This window comes from Ciconia boyciana, chromosome 23, assembly GCF_034638445.1.
Source record: "Ciconia boyciana chromosome 23, ASM3463844v1, whole genome shotgun sequence".
In the NCBI taxonomy this organism is placed as follows: Eukaryota; Metazoa; Chordata; class Aves; order Ciconiiformes; family Ciconiidae; genus Ciconia; species Ciconia boyciana.
This window is the reverse complement of record NC_132956.1, coordinates 53,792-81,700: the sequence shown is the minus strand read 5'-3', so window position 1 is coordinate 81,700 and position 27,909 is coordinate 53,792. Positions and strand designations below refer to the sequence as shown.

At 47.0% G+C, this 27,909-nt stretch overlaps 1 protein-coding gene and 1 long non-coding RNA gene across 2 annotated transcripts; one reads left to right on the top strand and one right to left on the bottom strand.

The window, feature by feature from the left end:
- Positions 1-4,546, top strand: LOC140662719 (uncharacterized). The gene is made up of 3 exons (XR_012046155.1): positions 1-30; positions 625-722; positions 4,507-4,546. It is a non-coding gene; the product is annotated as an uncharacterized lncRNA (long non-coding RNA).
- Positions 4,547-23,401: 18,855 nt separating this feature from the next.
- Positions 23,402-27,519, bottom strand: LOC140643235 (uncharacterized). The gene is made up of 4 exons (XM_072844752.1): positions 27,394-27,519; positions 26,016-26,513; positions 25,416-25,634; positions 23,402-23,891 (listed from the first exon to the last, which is right to left on the bottom strand). The coding sequence occupies exons 1-4, from the start codon at positions 27,517-27,519 to the stop codon at positions 23,742-23,744; spliced, it is 993 nt and encodes a 330-aa protein (XP_072700853.1). The 3' UTR covers positions 23,402-23,741.
- Between the last annotated feature and the right edge of the window lie 390 nt (positions 27,520-27,909).

Below are 27,909 nucleotides of genomic sequence, written 5' to 3'. Positions count from 1 at the left end.
CTGAAGGACAATCAGAAATGTTTCTTGTAGGTAAGCAGACAATTGTTTTTATGTATGTTTTGATAAACCATATGTGAACTTTTGCTAAAGGTTTCAGTTATCTGCTGAAGATCTTACAAAAGGTCCAGCATGAGACTCATGAGGTAGACTTACCATTCCAATTTAATGCATGTAGGCATACGGGATTTTTTTTTTTCAGTTCCAACGAGAATTCTATACTCGTTTTATTGCCAGTGTTATATATAGCTCACTATCATGACTGTGGCCTCAGGCCACATCCCTTAAACTGAGGAGACAGACAGTTAAGTGGAATACCAGAACATGAAACTGACTTTGTTGTTAGCAGAGCCCTTTTTTCATAACTACAGAAAGTGGCATTGGGATTATGTATTTCAAAGCCTGTATGCATCATTTTAGCCTAATAGAAAGTGCCATAATTGATAAATCAACAATAGATATCTGCTGCCGCCCCCCCCCCCCCCCCCCTAGGTTTTAAACTACCATATCTAATTAGGATGAGGGCTGCATGCCTTCATGAGGGCTTACAAATGCTGATCTATAGTTTTATGAATGTAGAAAATGTCATTCTTCTGTATTTAATGAGTCTTGTTTATATTTTTGAAGTCTAGGAACTGAGCTAATTACCATGAAAAATTCTAGGCAGCTGCCTTGAAACTGTTTTACCAGCTATTTCCTTTTACCATTCTTTGCTTTTTCATAAGGTAAGATGTTTTCAGATAGTTACAGAATACATTCAGGATCAGGATCCACAATTAATGTCTTTCTGTGGAACTGAAGCAATGTCAGATCTTAACTTCCTTGCTTTAATTGTAAGCCACGCTAGATGAGAGACTGTGTGAATTCAGATGGCAGTTCAGAGGGCAACCATGCTTCTGAGAAGCTACAAACTTTACACTTTACCCATTTCTACATTAGTAATTTACTTTATGCTTTTTAATAAGTGTATGAATTAAGCTTATCATTTAAAAATCCTTCCTGTATAATGTAATATTAGAGACTGAAAATAATAATTTTCTCATTTTTGTTTGCAGATAGTACAGGTCTGTTTTGTATCATAAAGCAAAAAACTCCAACATACTACAGTCATTTTACATAAGTGTGGTATTTCCATTTTCCCATGTTAAATGTGGAGGTATTTTTATTGCTAGCTGTCTTTCCTCTGAATTTATTTTTTTAAAACCCAAGCAAGGTACTCTGAAAGAGCAGTATCCCAAAGGGAAGCTGTGGAGATCTTTCCTTGAGTGGAGTCTCCTGAAAAATTTCTCAGCCCTGAAGATTTCTAAAAGGCAAGAAGCTGGAGTAAAACTGTTGCAGTAACAGGATAGGCTCCGTAACTGATTTTGTACTAAAAATTCTGATTCAGAGTGTTGCTAAGTGGAAACAGAAATATTTTTCTGTTAGTTGCCAAACAAGCGGAAGACTTTCTGAGTTTCTTTTCGCCATTTGGAACTCTAAAAAGCGGGGAGGGGGAGAATTGTGTCTAGCCTGTCAGGGTCTGGTTCCCTTACCAGGCTTGTTTTAACCCCGTTTGTGTTTCTCCCTTTTGTGTGTCTCTCATCAAACCAGCAGTCTCATAATTGGAACCCATTTTATTCAAGTACAAGGCAACAGAACAATGTGAGGTGCTAAGCAAGGCATTCTGTCTTCTAAAACAAACTAGGATATATGCTGGAAATTAAAATAAAATGTAAAGTCACTTAGTAATAACTCCATGTGAAGATTTTCACAGCGAAGTTGGGCCAAAGATACTTCTCCTGTGCACTGATGATTTTGGTTAATGACGACAATTATGTGAAAATGTTTTTATGTGATTATAGGATGAAAAAGTCTGTGAAGTCATTAAAAGAACCATCTATTTCAGAACAAACCATATAAGGCGCATAGAATTCTACCACACTTACATAGACTAGGCAGTAAACCAACAGTTAAAGAAAAAGGCCCCTTAGAACAGAGAAGTAGCTGTCCTTGCCTTTGTGCTTCCCTGACCAGGCTTTCAGCAGTGATCCTATCACTGTTTCTTTCATGAATATTTTTACACCGCTGTTCTATGTCGTGTTCTAAGGTCTGTTATGTCTACTAGCAGGTTTTTGAAGGCCCTATGGCTGAGGAATACTATGCTGGTATTTTTCACTTAACCTACCTATATGAACGAGATAATATTTAAGCCATATGCTTGAAAAACCTTGCCAATCAGTACTGAATGGCTCTAGTTGCCCCTTATGGCTGCACCTGGAAGGAGCAGGCATACCTGGAGATGACTGGCTCTGCTCTTGAAAAGGGAGCTGGAAAACTCGTTTAAGTCATGTTCAGGATAGAAGGTAGCTGTGGGTGGCAGATTTGCATCTAGACAGCCCTCAGATAGGCATTAGTTCCAGGTAGGGGCCTTGAAGGGGTATTGATGGCAAGGGCAAGCTTTTTTAGCATCAAAGCTTCTTGGATTTTATTTTTGACCTTATTAACAACTAGAATACTTCGGTATAAACTGCAGCCAGTAGATCTCATGCTCCTCTGGAGAGGAAGGACTCTGGAACTTGGGTTTAGTTGAAGTCCATTCATAAAACAGTGCTGCTGTTATCCCAGAGTCATGCTGGTTTTGGCCTAGAAAACTAGCTTTGTGGGAGACAGTTGGCCTTCCTGCTGGAATGTATGTCTGGAAGGTTAAGTTGTAGGAAACAGTTGTAAGAGCTCTGTCGATACATAGAGGAGGTGGCGGGTGAATTGTGACAAAGATGTGGTAAGAAGACTTCTGGACTTGGGAGAAACTGGTTGAGCACTAGCTCTAAGTCTAAGCAATAAGGAGCAGGGCAAGAGCAGGCTTTTGTGGCAGTGTGGTCAAATGAGAGGGCTCACTAATGAAAGAGGAGATACCTGCAATATGCATGAGGTCTGTCTGGATTAAAGGGATACACAATAGGTGTGTATCAGTAGGCAGATTGCTTCTCTGGCTCTGTACGTTTCTGGTCAGTTGTGCACCTCTGACAGCAATCCTGCAGGTGCTCTTATTCCAGACTCTCAAGTGCATTTCCATTACTTTGTCCCTTGATGGTCAATGCTGGCAGTACAGTATGGACCATCAAATGGAACTGACAAACAGGAGCGTGAGTTTGTATTGATTTCTATGCTGTGACAGATTGCACCACAGGCTAGTTTCAGTGTAAGGGCTAGAAATAAAATCTGAGAACTTCCCTTATCATCATGCAAGTATGCATCCTAGAAGAATCTGGCCAGTGTCTTAGTTAAACATGTTGATATTAAATAAGTCTTTGCCAACCTTTAAAAATGAAAGCATGCTTCTGCAGAACTGTAACCAAAACCCATTTTTTGGTTATAAGCTACGAGTCAATTTACTAATGTCAGGCTATAGATCAGAGACGACTTGCCAAAAATAACTATCACAGCAGGTCGCCATCTTGCATGTGAGACAACCTTTTCCAGAGGCTGTGCTAATACTGTAGTGGTATTCTATGTTGGTTGTGTGAATTTAATAGACTGTAAGCTCATTGCAATTTAGGACAAATTAAGTGTCTTTTTACTATGCTCTTAAGTACTATCCTACCTGAGCTGCCTGGTTGCTTGTGGCTGTTAGTTTAAAAGCACACACTTCTTAACAAACTGTGCACTTGCTAGATCGATGGCCTATGTTCAGATCAGTTGATTGGAAAAAGAAATTTAGCCTTGTATTTGCTGTCTGCTGAAGCTGATCTGGTATGCCACAGTCCAGCTGACCTCCTGAAAAACCTCCCAGTTGGTTTCAGTTTAAGCAATAATAACCAGCATGCTGATCTTCATATTCTGAGCTGAGTACAAATTAAATGCGTATCTTCGATCGACTTTCGACAAAACTTGCAATGAGAAGAGCAGTGTTTTCATTACAGTGCTCAAGCTTTATTCTGCCAGTGACGTTGCTCCTTTGTCATCATCCCCTATAAGAAATTCTGAATAAATACATGCTTATAGGTGCAGTTAACAAAGCACACAGAATAGTTTATATACTCCCAGTAGCACATACCAAACTCCTGGAGTCCTGTTGCTTTCCGTGACCCTAACTCCAACTGGACTAAAAACGGTACAAAGCGGTCCTTAGTTGCAGTGCTTCATAAAAAAAATCAGAGCCAACTCTCATGCACCAAATGTATCGAGTACCTGTGGTCCTGTTTTTCATCGGTGCCAGTTTAGCGTAATGTCATAACCTACAGCAAGAGACGAGTGGTTTTGTTCTGTTGGTTTTGTTTGCTTGGTTTTTATGCAACAGCTAGAAAAGCTGCATGGAGTTACTACTGAGAAGATGATGGGGGAATTTAAATAGCTCCTATAAACTTATTGGTCTTGAAAATTGAAACCAAAGGGAAGTTTACTTATTATACTTACTTTTTAAGGGAAGTTTCTTTGTATATCTCTTATAAAATTTAGCAATGTTTATTGCAAGGCTTAGCACTGAGGTTACATCTACTCATTATGCGTGCACATGTGTGTATTTGAAAACAGGTTGGGAATGAGAATTGAAGTTTCTTGCACCATGACCCGGTATCCTGTTGGACAGGTTAGTTCCTGCTCTTGCAAGCTTTAGTAGCACTTTAATTTACGTATAGCACAGTGCAAGGTTCTCGGTAAGTGAGAATCTGGTCACTGTCTGGTTGGTCAGTGTAACAAATAGGCATAGCTAATTCCCAGGTGGCAAACGCATTTTCACATACAGAAATATTTTTGGATGCGTATCTCCCAAATATTCATCCCAGTTAGCAATGAGAGAAGAAAATTATTGTATTGTCTTTGTGTCTGACACTTGGGAGAAGAAAAAAAAAAAAAGTAATTCCCTTTCAGTCACTTTTACCTGAAGAGTTTTGAATATAATGTTCCGTACGTAAAGGTCTTTGAAAGAAAAAGAGTAAACTCATTGCTCTTCTAAGTGGATTTACTGTGATAGCCAGTAGGAGACACCAGCTCACTGAGGCAAATCATATTGATGTGTGTTTTGAAGTATATTTGTCACAAATGAAAGTAAACAAAGCAGTGAAATATTTTCATCTTCTGTGAGCTTATCTACTCACAGCGTGTGTTATTTTCAGGGGAGGGAAGTATGCAAAGAAGCGCCTCTTTCCCAGAATGAGGCAAGTACCCCCAGCAACAAAGGAGTTTCCTGGGGCTGATTGTACATAAGTTCTTCTTTACTGCTATTTGCAAAAGCAGCATCCAAGGGAAGGAATGCACAATTCTTTCTCCTTGGTTAAGGTCCCTTTAATGTATCTGCATGGATGTCGAACTTCTTTCTGAAAGAATAAATGCATTATTTAAACATACATAGTGCCACTCGCTCCTATAGAGCAAAATAAAGATGCAAATATCCTTTGCACTCTTTCAAGTTAACTTAAATTGATGCTATAATGTGTGTGAGTGCCTTGGGCAGCAGGGTGCTACACAGTATTCTTGAGACTTTCACACAAGGCTACCTTTTGTCTTTGCTTTGAGTCATCCATTGATTTCTGGCAGGGAATCGGCCTGCTGAAACCATACAATAGAGTAACTTTTGTATTCTAGAATATACAGCTCAACCTGTGCAGATGGAAACCAAATAACTTAGATGAAGCGATAGGCCTAATGCATGGTAAGGCAGTATTTATGGTCTTCAGAAATTGACATGATACAGAAACATGAATTTAGCATCAGTCTCTGTACCCTTATAAGAAGATTCTTTGTTTTCTTACTTCTTAGGCTTATTGTAGGCTTATGGTCTTATTTTATTTCCATTAAGAAAACTGGCGTTTTTCTAGCTGTATATTTAAACTGACAAATCCAAATTCTAAACCTTGAGGGGGTGGTGACAAGGAATGCTTTCAGACTAGAACTGGAGGTAGTACAAGATGGTAGTTAGAACCTTCCTGTTTGATTCCAGGGTTTTTGTTTGTTTGCTTGCTTGTTTGTTTGTTTGTTTTGTCTGTCAGAAGAACTATAATACTGTGTAATGACTCATTTACTTAGGGCTCTGATACTTCAGAAAGTTATTGTGAAAAGTTTTCTTCTAGGTGGATATTCTGATGTGGATGGGGTCTCTTTTTAGAATCAAGCTAGCATTAAGTGGTTAACTAATATCTCATCTCTCACTTCCGTATCAAGGGACTAGATTACCAGTCATGGACAGGTAGAGAAAAAAGGTTCTTTCAGCTCCATCATTAGAACTGATGTTGGCTATGATAAAATGAATATAACAAGATGTAACATTTTCCCCACGCTTAAGAATTTATGTTGCAACTTTTTAAAACACAGTCTGACAGGTTCTCTTTAAAAAAAAAAAGAGATTAAAAAATAATCATACAATATGTATTAAACTTTTTTTCTTTCCTAGCGTTATTGTCAAAACTCAAGGGGTGTAGGGGGTCAGCGTCAAACCTCTGGGGGCAGTATTAACAAATTCTCATGGCAACTAGAAAATATCTTTGCTAACAGGACACTTTTCTACTGTAATAAGCATCCATTAAAATAAAATGATCTTTCAGCATTCCATTTGGCATAAGACATATAGACTTTCACCGGACCCATTCCTGTTTCCTGTTGGGAGTCTGTGGCTTCTTCAGCATAGAATCATCTGGGATTCACAGGTGGCACTGTTAAAATGATATGCAAATATAACAAATGCAACTGATTTTTTTTTTTCCATATCAGAATGGGAGCAAGGCAATGAGACATGGGAAGAATATGTGGTGTCCACAAGGATATACTGACATGGATGCTCATGCAGTCCTGCAGTGTTAGAGGGGGGCAAACTGCAAGAGCTGTTGCTTCATCTGCTACTAATTTCAAAAGCCATGCGGCTATGCTTTTACTCCTGATGCTGGCCAGCTAAATCAAAAGTGGGTTGCTGCAGGATTGGGCTGTGCTAGTGGAAAGCACTCTCAGGTTCCCCATTATAGGAGAGAGATGGAGCTAGCTATTGGAGAGAGTCCAGCAAAGGACCACTGAGATGATTAAGGGGCTGGAGCATCTCTCCTATGAGGAGAGGCTGAGAGAACTGGGACCGTGTAGAGAAGAGCAGGCTCAAGGCGCATCTCATCAATGTGTACAAATATCCGAAGGGAGGCAGTAAAGAAGACAGAACCAGGCTCTTCGGTGGTGCCCAGTGACAGGGCAGGAGGCAACGGGCACAGACTGAAACACAGGAGGTTATGTTTGAACATCAGGAAACACTTTTTCACTGTGAGGGTGACCGAGCACTGGCATAGATTGCCCAGGGCTGTTGCAGAGTCTCCATCCTTGGAGACACTCAAAAGCTGTCCGGATGTGGTCCTGGGCAACCTGCTGTAGGTGTCCCAGCTTGAGCGCGGGGTTGGACAAGATGACCTCCAGAGGTCCCTTCCAACCTCAACCATTCTCTGATTCTGTGAAAGGACTCATTGTCCACTCAAGCCTATGTCCCCCAGTGAAGCCAAGCTACAGAGTAACATTGGTCCTTTTCTAAACTTTAGGTCTTAGATATTTATAGTTCCTTGTATGTTCTTGCCTTGAACATTGTGTGCAATAATAATGGGTGACCCATCTTAAAAATAATATTGCAGAACTAAGAAAGCTGTACAGGATTGATGACAAGGATGATCAGAGCTATAAGACAGAGATGGTTAAATCAGAGAACACAGAGAAGGTAAAAGCGGGGAGTGATTATTTCTGTAAATCTTGCAGTGCAAGAAATACAAGCTCTCATCTAAATTGCCTGGTAGGTGATTACAACAAGCAAATTGAAGTATAATAGGTATTCCATTGACAGAGGCTACCGTGAAAGTTAAAAGTGTAAATTGGTACAAAGAAGAGTTAGGCCACGGAAGAGTAGTACAGTGAATGTTCTTGAGCACAATCAATTCAGCTCACAACAGAGAAAAAACTCAACTGCATTATTCTCTGTAAAAGTGTTCCCATTCGTGCCAGAGGTGAATTCAGTCCAGTGTTTTTTTCCAAATAACTTGGATCAGTATGAGATGTGCAAGCTCTTCCTCCTGTTCATTGTCCACCACCCAAGAGTTATCCATTTAACTGCCAAATTTTAAATAGTTGGCCAAATAGCTGCTAACTATTGGGAGCCCCCCAAACTCTCTACCAGATGCTTTGACAAATTGACCTCCTTCATCTGACTCTGAAATAACAACTCATGGAAGAGATGCAGCGTGACCATTTACAATTTTTTTAAAATGAGGAAGGTCCTTCATTTCCAGTTTGGCCATACAATGTGCTGTTTCACCAGACTTCATTTGTTTTGACCAGTTTGCAGTGAATGCGAAGATACAGATAATTCCAGAGCCTGTGAGTTAAGCAATTTGCCCAATTCCGTTTCTATAATTGCCTGTTTGTTAGTGCCTTAAGCTACAAGAGGATCAAGAAAGGAACAGTCCTACCAACAGGGAACTATGCAGAGCAGAAAGCAGTTGTGCTCCTGTACAAATAGATTTTATTCCAAACAAAACCTCTTAGCACTGATTATATGTACTGGAGCAGCAATGCTGCATGCAAAAAATTAGATGAGAAGGGCAGATTCCTGCTTCCACATACTAAGGAGGCAATAGAGTATGTCCCTCATGCTCCAGTCTTTCTCATTCGTGCTCTGAAATTGCAGTCTTTGGGATGCTTGTCAAAAGGGACCTAGTACAAATTAGGCAGGTTCTCATCCCACTTACCGTTTCCAAAACACGCTACTACAGCGTATCAGTTTGAAACAGCAGAATTCAGATTATTTCTTCAAAGGGCTGTGCTTTAAAGCAACAGTTGTCATGAATATAAATCTTTAATTGTACTTTCATGCTGCTCTCTAAAGCATTTAGTAAATAAAAAAACATATTAAGTAGTACCTTGTCATCAAAACACTGGGAGACAAAAGATCACTTTTCAGATTTGTCAGCATTAGATTATTTTAATGAATGTCACAAATAATAGCAAGCTGTATTTCTTTTTTTCCCCCCAGACATTAACTCTGTTCTCCTAATAATACATATGACTTCCTTTACAAGGGATTTTATATAATTTGAACCAAATAAATTAATACAGGTGACAAATGACTGCTGGAAGTGTACTTTTAAGGTTAGCTCTCTACAGGCTTTTGAGCAGTGGCGGTGGTGGAATCAAGGGGGAAGGGATATTTTGCCCCTTGGTTTTCATTTACAGGTTGCTTTCTTGAATTCCGTTTCACAAGCTCCGAGTAACTTGGTCTGACCTTATTCCTGACCCTGCTTTGAGCAGGAGCCTACAGACCTCCTTAGGTCCTTTCCAACCTGAATTTTCCTATGATCCTAAGAACAAACACAAATAAGGTTCCATTACATTTCTATGAATGTAAGTAGTTCAAATTTATGGCAGCTATGCTGTAGTGACTTTTCTACACAATGCAAGGTCTTATTCATGTTTCTAACTTGCAATCATTTAGCTGGCCTGAAGGGATTGATTGAATTTGAAGCTGAAATTCCAATGACCTTTTATTCACTGGCCACATATAGCAAGCCAATGTTTAAAAATGAAACTTGGCTATAGTCACTGCCTGTTCCCCAAACCATATTTTCTACTGACAGTGAGCCATACTAGTGACATGTGATGGTTGGCCCACATTTCTCCAGGCATTCAAATTGGCCGTTTCTTCCTCATGCTGATGCATGTAATTTAGTAATTTTAGGTCCAAACTGGATGATGAAACACCCGCAAGTTTCCACAGTTTACTTCTTACATTTTTCTTCAGTGATTCAAAGATACTCAACTGTATCTTATCTAAGCCCCTTAATGTAGAAGAGAGATGTCCCACTGAAGACAACACGGGAGGACATATGCATATATTTTACACAAAGAAACATCTTTCTCAATGCACTTGACAATAATGTGTCAAGAAACCTCAAATTTAGCTGTAGTGCTGCAGAATGCAGCAGGCCCTTTAAAGACTTAAAAATACAACAGAAACTTAAGCAAAGACCTTCTGATACCCTTGTGCTTGGAGGCTGGGGAACTGAAGACACTGCCTAAGACACATTCTTCTTATCCTGATCGCTTTGCCTCAGGCTCACTGAATCCTAAGTGAATTTATGAAGTATATTTGTTTTTGCCAGGCTAGAACCACCTTTTGTAATTATTTCTAGATGTAACTGTGAAATTATTCAGAATTGGAAGAGTGACCTATCAATAAACGGCTCTCATTTTCCATTGAAAGCTGCAATGGTCTAGGGAGTTGGTCTTACAGAACAGATTGTCTAGTGAATTTTTTGAGGTGGATTCTGTCATTTGAGGGCCATGTCACAGCTGGTTTTGAGCAGACAGAGGTTGTTGACTTAAAACTATTACTTCTACACCTGGGAGAGCTGGTTCTGTACCGCTCTCTCAGACGACACTGGAGCTTTGCATGGAAAAAATCCTCAACACAGAACAGTGAAATGAAGCTGTCATTACTGACCTTTAAGAACTAAAAAATTTCTGTGCCCAAGAGTGCCTCGCTGAACTCAAGAGTGTTTTTGTGTGATAGACACTTGAATGCAGTCAGTGATATCTGGATGCGTCACAAGTGTGTATTTACTCTTAAACTACTGAGAGAATAGCTACTTTAGATTGGCAGAGCAAAGACGTCTGTGAATAGAATGTGTGCAGGCAATTTACTACAGATAATATTTCAGAAAAGTGCTCTTATGCTGCTGTTCAGTGAGATTTGCATGCCTGTGAAATGTCATATTATCTTCCTGACTCCTTTGCTCCTTCTCTCATGAATGAGGCACTCTCCATATTTGCCTCAAGGAAGGCTTTGTTTTTGTCTTCGATGTTCAGCACAAACTTTCTGGTGGTCAGAATGAAAAATGCTATCATAACAGAGATTTTTCTTCTCAGACTGCCAGTTTAGGAATATTGCTTACTGGCGGATGGAGCTGAGCGTTTACTGAAAGCATTTGGATAAATCCACTAGCTTTTTCCTCTACAGGGCCTGATGCATGTGTCCCACCAATAATGCTTTTGGAAAGATTATTCTCATACTATGTGTAAGACTTCAGGAGTTTTCACTTTTCTTTCGGATGCTTGGGTCTGTCATATTGTACTGTTTTCTTTGCTCCGCACAGGACAAATAGGGAGGCTTGTCCAAGACCACAAAGCATGAGTGGCAGTGCTCAGTAGTATTGCTGTGTTTTACTGACAGTCCGAAAAGAAGGGAGGAGGACCGGCTTAACATTGCGACACTTGGTATTATAATCTGTCACACTGATATCCAATTTAGGATTACACGTTCAGGGATCAAGAGGACTAATAGGGAAGTGTATTTAACTACTAAACTCTCTGTTCTTGGTAATTCAGAGCAACTCAGTGGAGAAACACACGCTTACTCAAGGGAGTTATCATATGGGGACTTCCTGTAAATGTGTCTCAAAAGCATTTTCTAATAAGAAGATAAATAACATGGGTGACTGTTCCCAGAGTCTATACTGATGTGCTGAGATGTTTAATTTTCTGTGAATATGGGCTGCATAGATAATAAAGACAGACAATGATAAGAGGCTTTATTTTTTTTAACTCTCTGCCGCACTACAGATTCAGTCTGAAAAAAAAAAAGCCTTTTGATGGTAAATAATTGAAATGTAAATACTGCCTGAAATTCACTTATACAGTCACTAAAGCACTGTCGCTGTAGGAAAGAATAAGGGCTATCTAAGCAAGGGTTGTATGTCTATCTGGTGCATCTTTTATAAAATGAGGGAACTATTTTTAGCAGAATACAGAGATCCATTTTCCATGTGCATGCAAAAGAGGAAGGAGGATCAGTGTGGCTGAAAACACTGGAGGCAGCAGATACGTCTTTAGCAAAGTGAGCGGGTGTCAGGAACAGTAAACAATGAGAACATGGGAATAGGTGGAAAGTCAGTGTTCCGGCAGTCCTAGAAGCGGTTGACTAGAAGCGCATATTCAATGCAGTTGATCGGATGGCTGAAATACAGGAAAAACATCTCAAAAGAGGACAGAGGAGAAGAGGAGCTTTTGACCTGTGGAAACTTCTCCTATTTCCATGTTATCTCTAGCCTAAATGCAGCATGAATAATTTCTTCCAAGCCTTACCACTGTACAGATGTTACTGCAGATAGCCAAAAAAAGCTTGTAAATATGCACAAGGAATGTAACCAGTTAGGTTTAACTTCCAATGACAGTTGTTCAAAACAAATAAAAGAATGCTACGTTTCTCTTTTCTTCCTATACCTTCCCGCTCAGCTGGAATTCAGCATTCTGCAAAAGGAAAGTTGTGTTTTTACCCATCATCCCAGGCATTTATGGATAACTTAATAGGGAAGGCTAGGCATCTGCTCTACCAGAGATCCAGGAAATACTTTCTAAATTGTATCACAGTAGAACGAAAACCTTCCTTGAGCTGTAGGGTCTAAGAGAAAGGAGGTTATATATGGCATTATTTTTCTGTTCTCTTTGGAAACTATTGTCTGGCTTTGCTACAGCCATGGTTTTCTCATTGTTGGAAGTAATTTGCCCAGATTAATGCTCTCTGTTCAATTCATTTAATGTGACTTAATTTCATAACACTACAGGCTTTATCAGTAGTCAAAATAACCCCTGGAAAACCCCGGGAGGCAAAAATGCTTGTCGAGTTTAACTGTTGAGGCTGGATGCTGCTGCTTCGTGAAAAATGAAGTATTTGTATTGAGGGAAAGAACCATCAGAAAATTACTGGGTCTATCAGAATTCTTTGTCTTTCATCAAACGTGTTATTCGGTCATAACTTGGCTTTTATTTTTATGTTTATCACAATGCCTTTTTTTGTATCTCTGGTAATACGGGAGTACTGTGAGACTTCCCTAAGCCTGTACTACAAAGTATCATACAGTTAGTTACCCGTAAAAAACCTCTCACCTAATTTTTTTATTTGATTGAATTTGGCATATTGCCTATGGCAAAGATGCACATAAAGGCACAGATATTTTCTGTTTCAACTTCATGTTGAAAGTGTCAGCTTACATGAGATTGTAAAAGCTGTTGTGTCGTGTGGTTTTTTTTCCCTAAATAGAATTGCCATCTAGTATGTACAAGTATCCTTAAGTGTTCTTCTCTGCAGAGCCAGTATGGTTGTTCTCATTAGCTTTCTCTACATACCATGTATAGTTGTTTGCAATAGCTATAGCTAAGGAATTACGTGTAGTTAGGAATGTTCTCTGTAATATCTTTTCTTTCTTAGATGTGGTAACATATACTCCCAGTTCTGCCCTAGAACCCCTTTACACCAGCAATAGCTATCAGTCAACTATCTTGCCTTTGGCTAATCAGTCTGCTGATTCTGAATGCTAAAAGTAACCTTTGATTTGAGTTAATATTATCTCATACATAATTCAGCATTGTTTTGATGCCTTTTTTCCTGAGGCTGGTCATATGAAGCACCGTTCAATGCCTTTATTCAGGATAGGAAAAGGTCTTTGGAATTGTAAACATGTTAATAGAGTATGAGACTTCTCAGAAATACCATTTTGCAGCCAGAATCTACTATTCTGCACCCCTCCCCCCCAAAAAAAAAAAAAAAAAAGTTATAAAACAACTGTAACAGCATTTGCAGGTTTCACCTGGCTTTAGTGCTTAGGGTTGATGGTTAGCCTTCAGTGTTTCCCAGATATTGCCAGGAGTTCATGACTTACAGGATATCACTGTGATCGAGGGCTTACGGTTTATCAATCACTGTATTCTAAGGCCTCATGCTTTATCATTTAGGATTCACACTCTTGTGTTTAGTGTTTTGTGGTTTGCTAAAGTAAATAATAAACTCCTGAAAGATACAGTTCTTGAACTCTAACCCATAAGTAAGATTTGTAATCTTCTTCCCTCACTATCCAGGATTCATCTCTCTCTGGTCTGATTCCAGACCTGGTTTTGATAGCTTCATTACATGCACTCAGACTTCTCAGGAAATCTCTAAGCTGTTGGAGAGAGCTGTGACAAAGTATATACTGTATAGCCATGCAAGATACTGGAAGCACAGACACGTGAGCCTGAAGTGGGGCTGGGTAGTACCTCAAGGATTTGAGAAAGAGGGTTCATGGTGGTTACCCACCCACAGGGACCCACAGTAAGCATTGAAATAGTAAAAACCTCAATAATTTTGAAGGAAAACTTGAGCAATCGGCAGCTAGCATCTCAGAAACACCAGGAGCAGAAGCCAATCTCTCTCTGGCCAGTAGCTGCCTGGGCAGTGGCAGTTCTCTGGATTTCGTTGGTGTGTTCATGGGGAAAATGGGCAGTGAGCATATTAATGCTTATCCTCCTAGCCCATTAGATCCTAGTTCTTGTTTGTATGTGATAATCATTCTGCTTTATACTCTTAACTTGTGTAGATGCTCCTTGTGTGCTGCTTGCACACAGTAGAAGCTGTCCTGGACAAGCTGTCCCGCAGACAAGGTTATGCAGCATCTCTGAGGCCACTAAGGATTCTAGGAGGGAGTGCTCCCAGGATCTGTTGGATTAGTGTAGGATTCCTGGGGATCCTTTGGTATCTTTGGCTGGGGGGAGTGGGGTGGGTGGAATCAAGATAACAGACAGATCAACACCCCCACTCCAACCAGTGTTTTCTCCTGCTGTGTCAGAGACCGTGTGTTAATTGATACTGGGACTCCTCTTAATTTAGCTAATGAAGCCCACAGAATAGATCAGATACTGGAGTGAGGGAAGGGGTGGGTGGGAAGGGGTCAGATGGGACATCCCTGTGTAAACCCAGCCTAGGTATTTCTCTCTTAAGAGGTGCTCCTGGGGATTGAAAGGAGAGGCAAGAGACTCTCCTATCTCCTAAGATTCCCCTTCCTCCTCCAGTAGTCATATCCAAATCAATATGTACTATAGTTTATTTGATCACCTTTATGCCAGGGAGCACAAAACACTCAAAATTGAACCTTGCTGGAGCCAGGGGTGAGTTTTTCCTTGCCTGGGGTAGATAAGGGCCACAGCAAGCACGTTCCTCTGTTACCAGGATTTCTCTTGTCCACCCACTGAGGATGACCCTGCCAGAAGGTGCTTGGTAAAGGGGAGGATGACACCTCCCAGCAATGGCTGCAGGCAGCCTGGGGTTAGCCTGGATGGCCTATTTGATCCTCCCCAGCTTTTCTTCTCCCCTTCTGGTCTGAGGTTCCTTCCCAATATGGGCCGGTGCACGTGCTCTTGGTCCTGCAGACACAGACACCTTGGAGCTGTGAGGAGGCAGTCAGGTCCACAAGCAGGCTTTTGGCATGTCAGTGATGGGAGAGCCCTGTGTGCTGGGTGAGTGGGGTTGGAGCATGGCGTGGACTGGTCTGAGCTGTCCGATCAGGGACAAATGTGGAGGGAGGGGAAAGGAAGAACATCTGATGGAATATGAGGTGGATTTCTGTGGAGGAGTAGCTTTTTGGAGAGGGTGTGGAGGCAGTGGTTTTGAGCTTATTCAACCGAGCTCGCTGGTGATTATTTCCTTATGCTCATTATTTCTTAAGGAGAAGAAAAAAAAATGTATTACATGAGGACCAACATTTTTATGGTAAATTTCCTAAGCACCAAAGATGGTGCAAGCAATCATACTATTGGTTGATACTATTGAGTAACATTAAAAAACAGCAACCTCAAAGTCAAACACAAGAGATTCTAAGCAGAGCCTCATTAACAACTGACAGTAAATTCAAAATGCATACAGCATTGTCTGCTAAAGCCCTAGGATGTCTACCAGACCACTCACTTCTGTTAACAAAAAATATTTCATTTTCTGTTTAGTCTGTGTCTTACTTGAGAAATTATTTAATGTAGTTCTCCTCTGCACTAACTTGAGATTTTTATTGCACAAGTTTTTCACAAAATCTAGGCATAGCTGCTGTCACAGTAACCCTGTGAGACAGGCTGCATGACAAAAGAAATATTTATAGAGTGTGAGTGGATGACTCAAAAGTCAGTGTAGCATGACACACACCTTCTAAGGTCTTAATTTCTTCTTCCACAAACTTCATGTCAGCAGCAGGACCGCAAAATGACAAGCTGATTTGTAATGAGAAACAAGAATCTCGTAACACTGAAAAGGACATTAGAACTTACTGTCGCCTTATTGTCTCTTCAAGATAAAGGCTGAAGTCACTTTTGATGCTTGGCTTCCACTTGGCATACGTATTTTCAGTCTATACTTTTAATTTAATTAGCAGAGATGTCCATCTAGCACTTGTCCTGCACAGCGTTAGCACTGATATCCATTAAAAAAAGAAATAAAAGAATCTCTCTGCATAGGAGATACCACGTTAGACAACAGTACAGAGATCTAGTTTGGGACACCTGTTTTAGAATCAAGTTATGGTCACAGCAACACGGGTGTTTTTAGTATACCACTTAGGAAATGAGTGTCTAGCTTGCAGCCTGCAGTGCAGCAAAGCAGAAAAGAAACAACTTTTCAAGCGGGAGATGGGGAAAACCTTACAGCCTGACACCTGTCTAGTACCTGAGAGCACCAGAAGACCAGCCTGGAAGCGCAGCCCCTTCCTGCCTTCAAAGCTCTGACATCCCTCGGTCACAGCTCCACCGCTGCTCTTGGAGTCTCCGAATCCCCCATTTATTTGCTGCCTTACCCTTCCCAGCATCTCCCACCAAGTTCCAGACCGAGAGCCATCTATCGCTGTCTTGAGACATGCAGCCAGCGTTTTCTCACGCCATCGCATCCTGATTTCTCAAAGACATTCTCAAACGACATTATCATCTTCGAACTTTGAACAAATCTTCCCTTAGAATCGCTTAAAAACCACCCCGGCCCCTCCCCTCGTCTTCAAAATTCTCACAAAGGTCGTTCTTTCCTCTAGCGCTGCGCGGCGCGGCCGAGAGCAGTCAGGCGGAGGCGGAGGCGGAGGCGGAGGCGGAGGCGGAGGCGGAGGCGGGGGCGGGGGCGGGGGCGGAGGCGGGGCGGGGCGGGGGCGGGGGCGGAGGCGGAGGCGGAGGCGGAGGCGGGGCGGGGCGGGGCGGGGCGGGGGCGGGGGCGGCGGCACTGCCCAGCGGACGGCGCCGGAGGCCCTCGCACCACGGCAAGCCGAAGGGAGCTCCTCCCGCCGGCGGCTCCCCGGCCCTCCGGACGTGCACCGCGCCCCGTCGGGGCGGGGCCCGGCGCGCTCCTCCCGGCGCTGCGGGGAGCGAGGGGGCGGCCCGGAGCCGCGGGGCGCGGGCGGCGGGTCCCGGCGGCGCCCCGGGTTCGCGCCGTGCCGCCCCTGCTCCCGCGCTTCCCCAGTCGCTGCGGGGCGCGGGGGGTAGCCGTGCCCTGTCCTCGGTCCCGCAGGTTTCTTCCCTAGTAGCTAATTTCCCCTCACTCTCCCTTCCTCTTCTTCCCTCCTTTCCTCGCTTCCCACCTGCTTTTTTGCCCTCTTCCCTTCTTCTCCCACCCTTTCCCCACTCGATTTCTTACTTCCATCCTTGTTTCCTTTCCCTATCTCACTCCCATTTGTCCTGCCATCCTTTCTTCTCTCTGTCCTTCTGCCTTCTTTCCTCTCACGCTTGCCCCCCATTTCTCCTTCTCCCCCCTTCCTCCCTATCTTACAAATTTACCTGCCCTTGTCCCTCCCATCCCTCTTTCTTTTCTGTTTTCTTTCTTCCTTCTCTTTCTGCCTTTCTGCCACCCCTCCCTTCAAACCTCCAGGCCTCCAGGCATAGACCACCCCCACACCCATGTACAGACTGGAGGTGCCAACTAAGGTGAGCACCAACTAAATCCTGCCCCAAAACACCTAAGATGTCCTCAAACCCTGCCTCAGCGCTCCCAAACCAACTCTGAAACTGAGACCAGGCTGCATACATTTGTTTCTTTTGCAGGGTAATCCTCTGAGGACCAAAAACTTGGAAGAAAAGCAATGTGACCTGATTTGTTCGTTTCACTGACATTTTTCTAAGCAAGTACGTAAGTATAGAAGGGGCCTAGAAGGGATAGCAAACAGGAAAGGAAAGAGCAAGGAGCGTTTGAGAGAGGAAAAGCTAACTAAATGCCATCAGCACTTAAGTTGTTAAAAGCTGAAGGAATGGTTGTTAAGCATTGTTTATAGGCAGGTCTGAGAGGGTATAATGCACACGGAATGGAAAAATACCATGGCAGAACCCAAGGTTCTGCCTCAGGCCTGCAGGCGGGCTTTTGGCATGGAGTCCTTGTGCTGAGCCCAGGCATGTCAGTGTGGGGAGGGCCCTATGTGCTGGGTGAGTGAGGGGTGAGTAGGGCTAGATCTTGGCGAGGGTTGCTCTGTGATAGACACACATGGAGGGGAATGGGAGATGGGTCTGAAAGAACAAGAGGTGTGGGCTTTTCATCTCCAACGAGGTCCCTGCTGTGTCCACTGGGGTCCCCCGCAATGTCCTTGAAGACAATGCTTCTGGGGTCCCCCAGGACTTCTCCTGCAATGTCAGTAGCCACAGGTAGTACCCAAGGCACTGTTACCCACACGCACTTAGAACCCCTCTGGTAGATATCCCCCACCCTGACCTGCTGTTTGCAAACTTGGTCAGCCTGGGGGCTCTGCAGGTGCCACTCAAACCAGCCCCCATATCCCCTAGTCACTAAAACCTGCCCCAAGACCACCAACCTCTGAATTCCCTGGACCTCAAAACCACCCCCAAACCTGAACCAACCCCCTCCTGCAATCTCAAAACTCCCCCTTAGGCCTGCCCAAGACCACCAATGCCTCTGACAGCACCCCTGAAGCCTGCTATAATGCCTCCCATCCCCAGTCTTGCCTTCATTCCCCTTAAGTCTACCCCCAAACAATGCTCCAGTACTCACAGCAACTGCAAACCATCCACAGTCCTGCCCGCAAACCCCCATGACTCCAGATGTCTCTTTATCTCCCTTCACTGGTTGGAGTCAGCCTCTTGGTGCGCATGTGGTCCTGTGCATCCTTGGTCCCATGCCACAGGAGAGCAGGATGAATGGCTGGACATGGCTGGGACTGAGGCACAGACCATCCAGAGACCCAGCAGAGGATGGGTTGCTCCTCGGGGTTCACCGGCATTTCCTTTTCCTATTGCTGTAAGACAAGCACAAGCTAGCCGTTGACTTCACATTTTTTGTCAGTTAATGCCGATGTTGGATTACATCTCAGCCAGGTGGCTCCCAGCCTCTTCGACTCCAGCATAGGCCCTGCTGGAGGCTGATGTGCTTCCCACTATGCTCAAACTGTGTTGTGTTGGGGTCCTCCTTGCTGCCTGCAACATGACCGCATCAACTCTGCAGTCCCCTAGCATGGCTGCACAGCTATGTTTTGTTGGATGGGCGTGCGGCCGTCAGAGGCAGAGGGGAGCAATCCCTTGCTTCTCTGCAGGTGTGATTTCTCTCAACCTAGCATGCTCCCTGCAATGTTACTCTGGCTGCCTGTGGTCAGACTCGGCCGTCTCTCTCCTGGCAGCACTTCCACTTGCCTTGGCCCAGGAAGGAAAGAAAAAAAATATGCATTGAAATCAACAACAGCTTTTGGATTAATTAGTCAGCTCTCTTCAAGAATCACACCTGTTTTAGCGGGGCACCTTCAGGTATGGAAGGAGCAGGCAGGGTGTGAGGAAGGATGGAGGCTGCAAGTGGAAGTTCCAGGGGGTGAGTGGGGTTACCTGAGCAGGTTGTTCAGTGGGTGAGATGTGGGCTGGGCTCGGCTGCTTGGGTCTGTAGTGGGGTCTTGGGTGCAGGTTTGCAGTTACCTGTGCCTGTGGCGAGAGGTTCCTAGGGGGGTGGTGCGTGGAGGAGACTGGATGCTGTGTGCGCGTCTGGGCTGTTGGGTGCATCGTGGTGCTGAGGGGAGTGTCTGCACATGCCTGCAGGATTACTGCACAGTGCCTTTTTCCATGCTGGCGTCTGCGTTGTCAGCTGTACCAGTGTTCATGGACGAGTGTGCGTGCACCAATGTCTGCGTGTGAGGGGGGAGGCTGCTATGCCTGCGGTACCCTACCCATCCCTCTTCCCTTGGTCATGGCATCTGTCTGTTGGACCGGTGGAGAAGTTAACTGTCTGTGGGTGGGTGTATGTGCCTGTGTTCGTGCTGGCCGTGAGGCAGAGCTGCTCCCTCACTGGGGCTACGCCCGGGGTGCAGGACATGTGTCTGCGTGCGTGTGTGTGTGCATGCATGTGTATGCATGCATGCGCTTGCATGCTTTATGGTGCAGGGGGCTCTTCCCCTGACTCTGTGTGCCTGTGGAGGTGTCTTGGGGTCTGCAGAGCAGGTTTTTCTGGGTCCTCTGTGTCTCTTTTTGCTTCCAGGGAGCCTGGAATGCCTGAAGTGCTCTGGTCACCTCTGTCGGGCTGTTCCAGGGGTCTGTGGGGGACACTTGTGGGTCTGCGGGGACTGTTATCTCTCTCGGGGACTTTGTCAGGGTCTCTGGGATGTTTGCAGGGGCCCCTGCGGCTTTTACTCACCTTTGAACTCTGTTCTCATTGTGGGGGAGCTCATTTGGGGGTCTGCAGGGCAGTTCCTACCACTTTGCTGCCACATTTGGGCCAGTGCAGGGGTCATCTCAGGTGTCTGAAGCTTTTGGTGGTTCCCTGGGGCCATGGTGGGATGCCTTGAGGTCTTTGGCATGTTTTTCGGACAGCTTGGCGATGCCCAGAGCTGGTCTGTCTTGGGAGACTTGTTCAGAGTCTTTGAGTTCCTTCCTACAGGTTTGTTGAGCAAACAAATGTTATGTACAGAGGGCTCTTTGCTAAAGCTCTGCTCAGTGAGCTTCACTGCCAATCTGTGCATGCTGACTGAAGCAAACAAAGTGGGGAAATTACAGAAAAACTGAATGTCATAACCAACATTTTGAAGGGTACAAGACTTGCCCTGCCTTATGCAGCAGGAGAGGTGTATTTGGAAACCTTTTGAGCATGAACTGTTTTTGAGAGAGAGCCCATGGTCAGCGAGACCTTCATCTTATCCTAACTGGAATCTGCAGCAGAGCAGCAGTGACCTGAGGAGGGTTAAGGCCAGACGCTGCTCCTCCTCATCTCCTGTTGTTCTTACTGTCTTTCAAATGGAGAGGCATCCAGTATCTAGAGTCAGCACAGTAAGGGCAAATGCAAGGACTGAGAGGGGGAGGGCATTTTATGACTGGCTGGCTGGCCTTCTGCCAGCAGCCTGAGCCCAGATAGGCAGACTAGCTCCAGGGCCTGATCTGAGCACACAGGCAGGAGAAGCGGGCTGACAGGAACCTCATGAAGTTGCACAAGGGAAAGTGCAAAGGGGAGGAACAACCCCATGTACCAGTATATGTTGATGGCCCCCCAGCTGGAAAGCATGACCCAACAATGTGCCCTTGCTGCAAAGAAGGCTGAAGGTATCCTGAGCTGCACTAGGCAAAGTATTGTCAGCAGGATGAGGGAGGTGATTCTTCCCCTCTGCTCAGCACTGTTGAGGCCACACCTGGAGTGCTGTGTCCAGTTCTGGGCTCCCCAGGGCAAGAGAGACATGGAAATACTGGAGAGAGTCCAATGAAGGGCCACAGGGATGATTAAGTGACTGGAGCATCTCTCCTGTGAGGAGAGGCTGAGAGAGCTGGACTGCTTAGCCTAGAGAAGGCTCAGGGGGGGGACAACCTCATCGATGTATATAAATATCAGTGGACAGAGGTGCAGAGAGGACCCCGCCAGGCTCTTCTCAGTGGTGCCCAGCAGCAGGGCCAGAGGCAGTTGCACACAAACCGAAACACAGGAGGCTCTGTCTGAACATCAGGAAACACTTTTTCAGTGTGAGGGTGACCAAGCGCTGGCACAAGTTACTCAGGGAGGTTGTGGAGTCTCCCTCCTTGGAGATACTCAAGTACCATCTGGATGCGGTCCTGGACAACCTGCTGTTAAAATACACCTGCTTGAACAGAGGGTTGGACAAGGTGACCTCCAGAGGTCACCACCTCAACTGTTCTCTGAGTCAGTGATACGAGCACCCTGCGGCCACAGCAAGGGCTCCCCCTGCGCAGGGCACAGGGCTCCCAGCAGGGCATCACAGCACCGTGCTCGGCTGCACTGCACATTTTGCGGGCCTGACCTCGGCCTCGCTCGCTGCAGTCCCCAGGCGCTTGCCCAGCTGCGGTGCAGGCAGCTGTGCGCCCCACTGCCATGCACGCTGCGGCCGTCGCCCTCGAAAAGCCCAGCACTGATGTAGGCCACCTCACTAGTGCGCACTGCAGCCCCAGTAGTCGCTGTTGCCCTCCGTTGGTCCTCACGGACCGGAAGCACAGACTGTCTTTGGCCATTGTCTCTTCCCAGTGTCTGCAAGACGGTCCGTGCAGCCTCGTTGCGCTTGGGCCTGTTTGTCAGCTCCCTGGAGCAGACTGCCTGTCCCCGGGACACCGTACAGGAGCAGCAGGCATGGGGGTGGCACACTGCAACTCGGGGGCTGAGGACGCTCCTACGCATGTGAGCGAGCAGAGCGCTGTGGAGCACTCGTGTGACTGTACTACGCTGCCGCAGCCAGCAAGCGCCGGTCTGCGCCCCGCGGCCTGACGTGCTCGTGGCGGCCCTCGCTCCATCGGAGTGCGGCAGGCGCCGCAGCCTGAGGCCTCGCGCATGCGGAGCGCTGCACACCGTGCTCACGGGTGCCCTCGCGCGAGCACAGGTCGGTGCTGCAGGTAATCGGATGACGCAGGCGCATTTTCGCTGAGGGTGGCAACTGTTGCCCTCTCTCGTTTGCGCTCCGGCACTGCAGACCGTCTCACCGCGCAGGCGGCGTGTTACCTCATTGGCCCACTCTTTCCACCACGTGATTTTGAGGCGGCGCCGCAGCCCGGCGGTGCGGTTTTCGCATGTGCGATGTGAGCGGCGTCGTCATCGCTGCTTGTCCGCGGGTGCGCAGCGGTACTGCAGCCAGCTAGTTTACGCATGCGCACAGCAGCCCGTGGCGCTCTGCTGCTCTCGCTTGAGTACGGCATAGTAGTGTAGCCGCCCGTGGGGCGCATGCGCATTTCGGCCGGCGATGCCAGGACTGTCGCCTTCAGGCTCCGCACACGTAGCGCAGCATCCGGGCTCCGGCGTGCGCAGCGCTGCTCGGCGTGCTTGGTCAAGTTCTCCGGTGTTTCGGTAGCAGGTAAGGTAACGCTCGCGCTCGCCACCCCGCCCCGGTGCTCGGTGACCGTCAGCATAGCCTATCATTGCTCGTTGGTGTTCCGCCGCGTCGCCGGGGACTGCCGGCCCCCGCGCCGCTCGGCGGCGGGCACGTCCGGGGGCGGCAGCCGGCCGGTCTCTGCTGCCCCCCGGTGCCTCGGCGCAGGCGCTGCTGCGTGTGAGCAGCGGCGGGTGGGGAGCGGGCGGTCGCGCAGGATGCACTGCGCACGCGCGAGCCGGCCGCCCGCAGTGCCCCCCGCGCTGGGCGGGGGCGGCCGCAGCGCCGCGCCGCGAGTGTGCCCTCGCCGGGGCAGCGGGCTTGCGCGCGCGGCGGGACGGCGGCCGCAGCGCTGGGGAACGCCCTGCCGGCGGTTGCCGCTTTGGCGTTTCAGAGGAAAGCAGCGTAGGGCGCGTTGTGCGGCCCGTAGGCGGCTGCGTGGCGGTCGTTACCACACGGTACAGAGGCGTGGTTTTGTGCTCTCGTCAACGTTTGGAGTTCTTCACGGGTACTTCAGTGCGTTCGCCTATGGTCCTCGGGCTCTCTTGCAGTCCCCTTTTTTTTGGTGGTTACGGGCCATTTTCCTAATCTCGCGACACCGACAAAAAAGGAACGTAAACAGCACTTGCAGTGCGAATCATCACATCGACGTTCATAGTTCATATGTGCTGCATTTTTAGAGGAAATGAACTAATACGTTTAGTCGGTTGCTTTTTAAACAGTTTTGTGTTTTACAGTGATGACTCGTGAAAATAATGATGTGTGTCCTGTAGTAATATCAGTACTGAAAATTTTGCGGGTGTTCCCTGCAAGCTTCTTTGGCGCTGAATTGCGGACGCATTTACAAACTATCAACAAGCCATTCTGCGGAGAAGGAAAAAACGCATACCAAAGAAACATACGTATGTGTGAAATTCTCAGACTGGGCAGCTTGCCATAATTATAGATAAATCCTTAGGTAATCCCTTGAACCATACATCATTGTACATTGCAACAGGAAATAATACAGTTGTTCTTCACAAAATTATTTTTGTGAGGAATTAGAAGCAAAGTTTTCTCTGTCTTATTAAAGCAAGTCAACTGTAAATACAAATAAATTCGTACTTTTACACGAGTACTTTAAAATGGAGGATAATAAAATATACACAGTTAACTAGAAACGACTATTTGGAAGAAGTCAGAAGGAAAACCTGACCTTTATAGGCGTTTGTCCTTGTGCTATATACACTACCTAGAAACTATATACACTACCTAGAAACTGGATACATGAAAATTCTATTGCAGCCACACTGCAGTACGGTAACTTGCTGGATTCACAACATACATAGAAGCAAACTAAATAGATTTTCAAGATTCATTTTGGTATTTGGCAAAGTTCTGTGTTGATTTGTGCAAGAATATAATTTTTAATGTGAATGCCATTATGTTCTCACAATTATTTTAGCCTGGGGAATAATAGATTAAAATTGTGATTTCTCAGGGTTTTTACAGTTAGGAGCTGTAATTTAACCAAAAGTATGCTAATCCCAAGCTGCATGTTACAAACTTATTATTAGTCTTCTTTGAATAGCAGATTATTAAAGACATACTTGTTTTGTTCTATATTGCCATTCAGAGTATCCTAGTATTAAATATAGGTGGTAATATTATTACTGTCACACTATGCTTGTGTAACTGTGGTCATCATCAGACCCTAAATAAACATGGAATTTTTACTGATATTAATTTATGGAAGCTGTTAATGTTTCGAGTTTACAGACAGAAATGATTTTGTGAATGAAATTGTTCTTAATACAAACCATATTATTTGTAATGCATACTCATTTACTTGCAGTGAACTGTTTAAAATGGTTAACACTTTTCTATGCTATACCATTTATGCAATGAATTACAGAAGTAATGGAATTATTTTTATTACCAACATGGAAATAAAATTTTGATCTTTATTTCTGAGCTATATTGTGTTTAGAGACTCAAAAATTTACAGATATGTTTACCTCTGTAATCTAATTATGGCATTCCTAATCATTTCAGGGTTTCAACCATTGGGATTGGCATTTACTGTTTCAGTGGAGAAACAGAATCAGTTTCTATGACACAAAGAAACTGATTCAGCAGGATGGTCCACAAGACAGAGGCTGTCAAAGTAATTAAAACACAAGCACTTTTCCGTTCCATTCTTCTCTGTACCACATGTCCTAAGAACATACAAAATGTCCTACTGGGCTAGAGCTGTTGTCATAAGTCTACACTAGATCCTGTCCCTAACAGTGCCAATGGGAGATGCTATTTAGAAGGAGCACATAAGTCTTGCCTCTTTCTGCAGTCCATTCCTCTCATGCCCTCCAGTGTTAGGGATGTTAGAAACTGCAGCTTATTTAGGCTCACCTTACATGAGATGGTAGCTTTGTACCTTTCCAACTCAAAACTTTGTCCTTCATAAGATGCAGAGAACGTGACAGCATACAGTACTGAGGATGTGGATTCACCAAGGTTTTCTGGAGATGTGAAACAGAAGCTTCTTGTCCTGTTATAGTCCATGTCCCTCCTGGTAATGCCCAGGACTTTTTCAGGCTTTTTTTTTTCCTCCCAGCAGCCACTGCGCATCTGGCAAGGCAAGTAAATTGAAGTGGGTTGTTAAAAAGTCTCAGCATACATGTTGTCCTTGCATGAGAAACTCAGTAATGAAGGTGAGGATAGAGTGGTGGGAACAATACCAACAAGGTGGAAGGGAGAGAAAGACAGACACACACATGATAAAGCTGTAGAGACACATCTTGGGGTCTTCCACTTGCTTTCCCATACCCCCCAGGACCTTGCACTTGCCCCGCAGGAATGAGCTTTTTCATCTATGTGCACCATAGGGCCCCCCCCCCGGTTTGCTTTCTGATGTCCTTAAATTTGGAGGCATCCTGTGGCCCGTTTGCATTTTGGTGTGCCCCAGAACCCTTAATCACGTTTTGGTTTACCCCTGAGCCCTCCACGTGCCTTCTTGTGAGCCTCTGTGCCCTGTGTTTGTCCTGCAGTGGGCCACAAAGTTCTCCATTTAGATTCCTCCCCTCTCCCATAGTTTTCTGCGTACTTTTTGGTGTTCTTCACGATCAGTTGTTTTCCTTTCTGTTTGCCCCAGGACCCCTCCTTTGCCTTTCCTTTCTCCAGAAGGGGGGCCTGCAGGCCATTGCTCCAGGCGCCGACTGACCAACCGTTTCCTGCCGGACCGATGAGCGCGGCTCCGGGAACGACTGCTGAGGTGTTGTGGGGCAGGCCCCCAGCCCTGGAGCACACTCGCTCCCGGGACTTGTTGCCCTCCTGGCTGCGTTTGCACTCCCTTTGCGCTGGGCGAGGGGCTGTGAGGGAGCCCAGGGGAGGAGGTGATGCACTGCGGGGCTCCGGCGATGGCCCCCTGTTCCTGCTGGCCTCCCGCTGTGGGCCGGGACTGGAGGAGCCCCAGGGGCGGGCGGCGAGGCCGACGGCGACAGCCCCTCCCTGTCAAGGGGTGGCTGCCGGTGGAGGGGCTGCTGCTGCCCTGCCCGGGTGGCCGCGGAGGGGCCGGTGTGAGGCAGAGGAGGGGCGGAGCGGTTGCCGAGCGTCGCCGGGCTGCGGCTGCACCGAGGGAGAAGGTGAGCGGGGCCGGGCGTCGAGGGGGGACTGGAGGCCGGTGACCCGGGGGCCGGGCGGGCGCTGGGGGCTCACCGGGGGGCGGGGAGAAGGAGGGGATGGGGGGCTTTGGGTCCGGCGGCGGGGCTGCGCGATCGACCGGCGGTCACAGGGAAAGCCCCGAGGAGGGCGGCGGGGCCTGTGGGGTCCGTGCCGCAGGCTCGGAGCGGCGGCAAGGACGCCGGGTGGCCGCGCCGTGTCGGAGCTGGGCGGCGGGGGCTGCCCGGCGCCGCGCTGGGAGCTCGGCAGGGCGTCGGGGTGCGGCGTCGGGGGGGGAACGGTGTCCCCGCGGGGTCAGCGAGCAGGGAAGGCCGGCTCTCGCGGCGTGCCGGGAGCTGTAGTCGTGGGGCAAGGGGCTTCCGGTCGGTCATGTTTGTTCCCGGGGTATGCCGGGAGGTGTAGTCTTCTGGCCCTCGGCTGCCGGATGGCCATGCTGATTTGCTGGTGCATGCCGGGAGATGTAGTTTTCGCAGACTTCTCTGCCGGGCAGGCGCGTTGCTCTCGGGCGCGTGCGGCACGGTGTAGTCCTTGCTACCGCCGCAGCGTGACGCCAGGTGTCGTTTTGTTGCCAATTTCATGTGGTTTTCTGAGGGCTTCCAACTGCGCCTGTTCCCCGAAAGCGCGGTGGCGCTCCGCCGGGCGAGCGAACCGCTGCACTGCAGCTCGGGAGCCGCGCATGCGCGGTGGCGGGCTTTGCCGCTCTCGCTACTGCCGCCCGGTGACCAAAATCGGTACTGCGGCTCGGGAGCCGCTCATGCGCGGTTGTGCCCTTTGCCGCGCTCGCTTCTGCCGCCGGGCGACCAAAAGTTGGTACTGCAGCTCGGAAGTCGCGCATGCGCGGTGGCGGGGTTTGCCGTGCTCGTTGCTGCCGCCCGGCGACCAAAAGCTGGTACTGCGGCTCGGGAGCCGCGCATGCGCAGTTGCGTCCCTGTGATCCACGTTGCCGTCCGCCGGTAAGAGCAATGCGGTACTGCGGTGCCTGCGCAGCGCTGCCGCCGCCCTCGTTGCTGACTCCCGGTAAGAAAACGCCGCTGCCGCCCCACGTGCGCGCTGTCGGCGGGCGCTCGGCGCGCGAAGCGCGGAACTGCAGCGCCGGTGCCGTCCCTGGGCCCGCGCAGGCCGCCGGGTGCTCGCTGCTGCTGCTGCCGCCGCCTCGTGGCCGACGCGCGGTACTGCAGCGCCGGCACCGCACAGGGGCGCAGCCGCGCCGCCGCCTCCGCTACTG

What these genes read in the sequence shown, in the direction of transcription:
- LOC140643235 (XM_072844752.1), bottom strand. Translation starts at nt 27,519, where the DNA reads ATGCGCGACTTCCGAGCTGCAGTACCAACTTTTGGTCGCCCGGCGGCA. An exon ending in ATTTTGGTCACCGGGCGGCA is followed by an intron (nt 26,514 to 27,393) that starts GTAGCGAGAGCG and finishes ACCCCTTGACAG; the next exon opens with GGAGGGGCTGTCGCCGTCGG. An exon ending in AAGCTACCATCTCATGTAAG is followed by an intron (nt 23,892 to 25,415) that starts GTGAGCCTAAAT and finishes CCTTCTCCGCAG; the next exon opens with AATGGCTTGTTGATAGTTTG.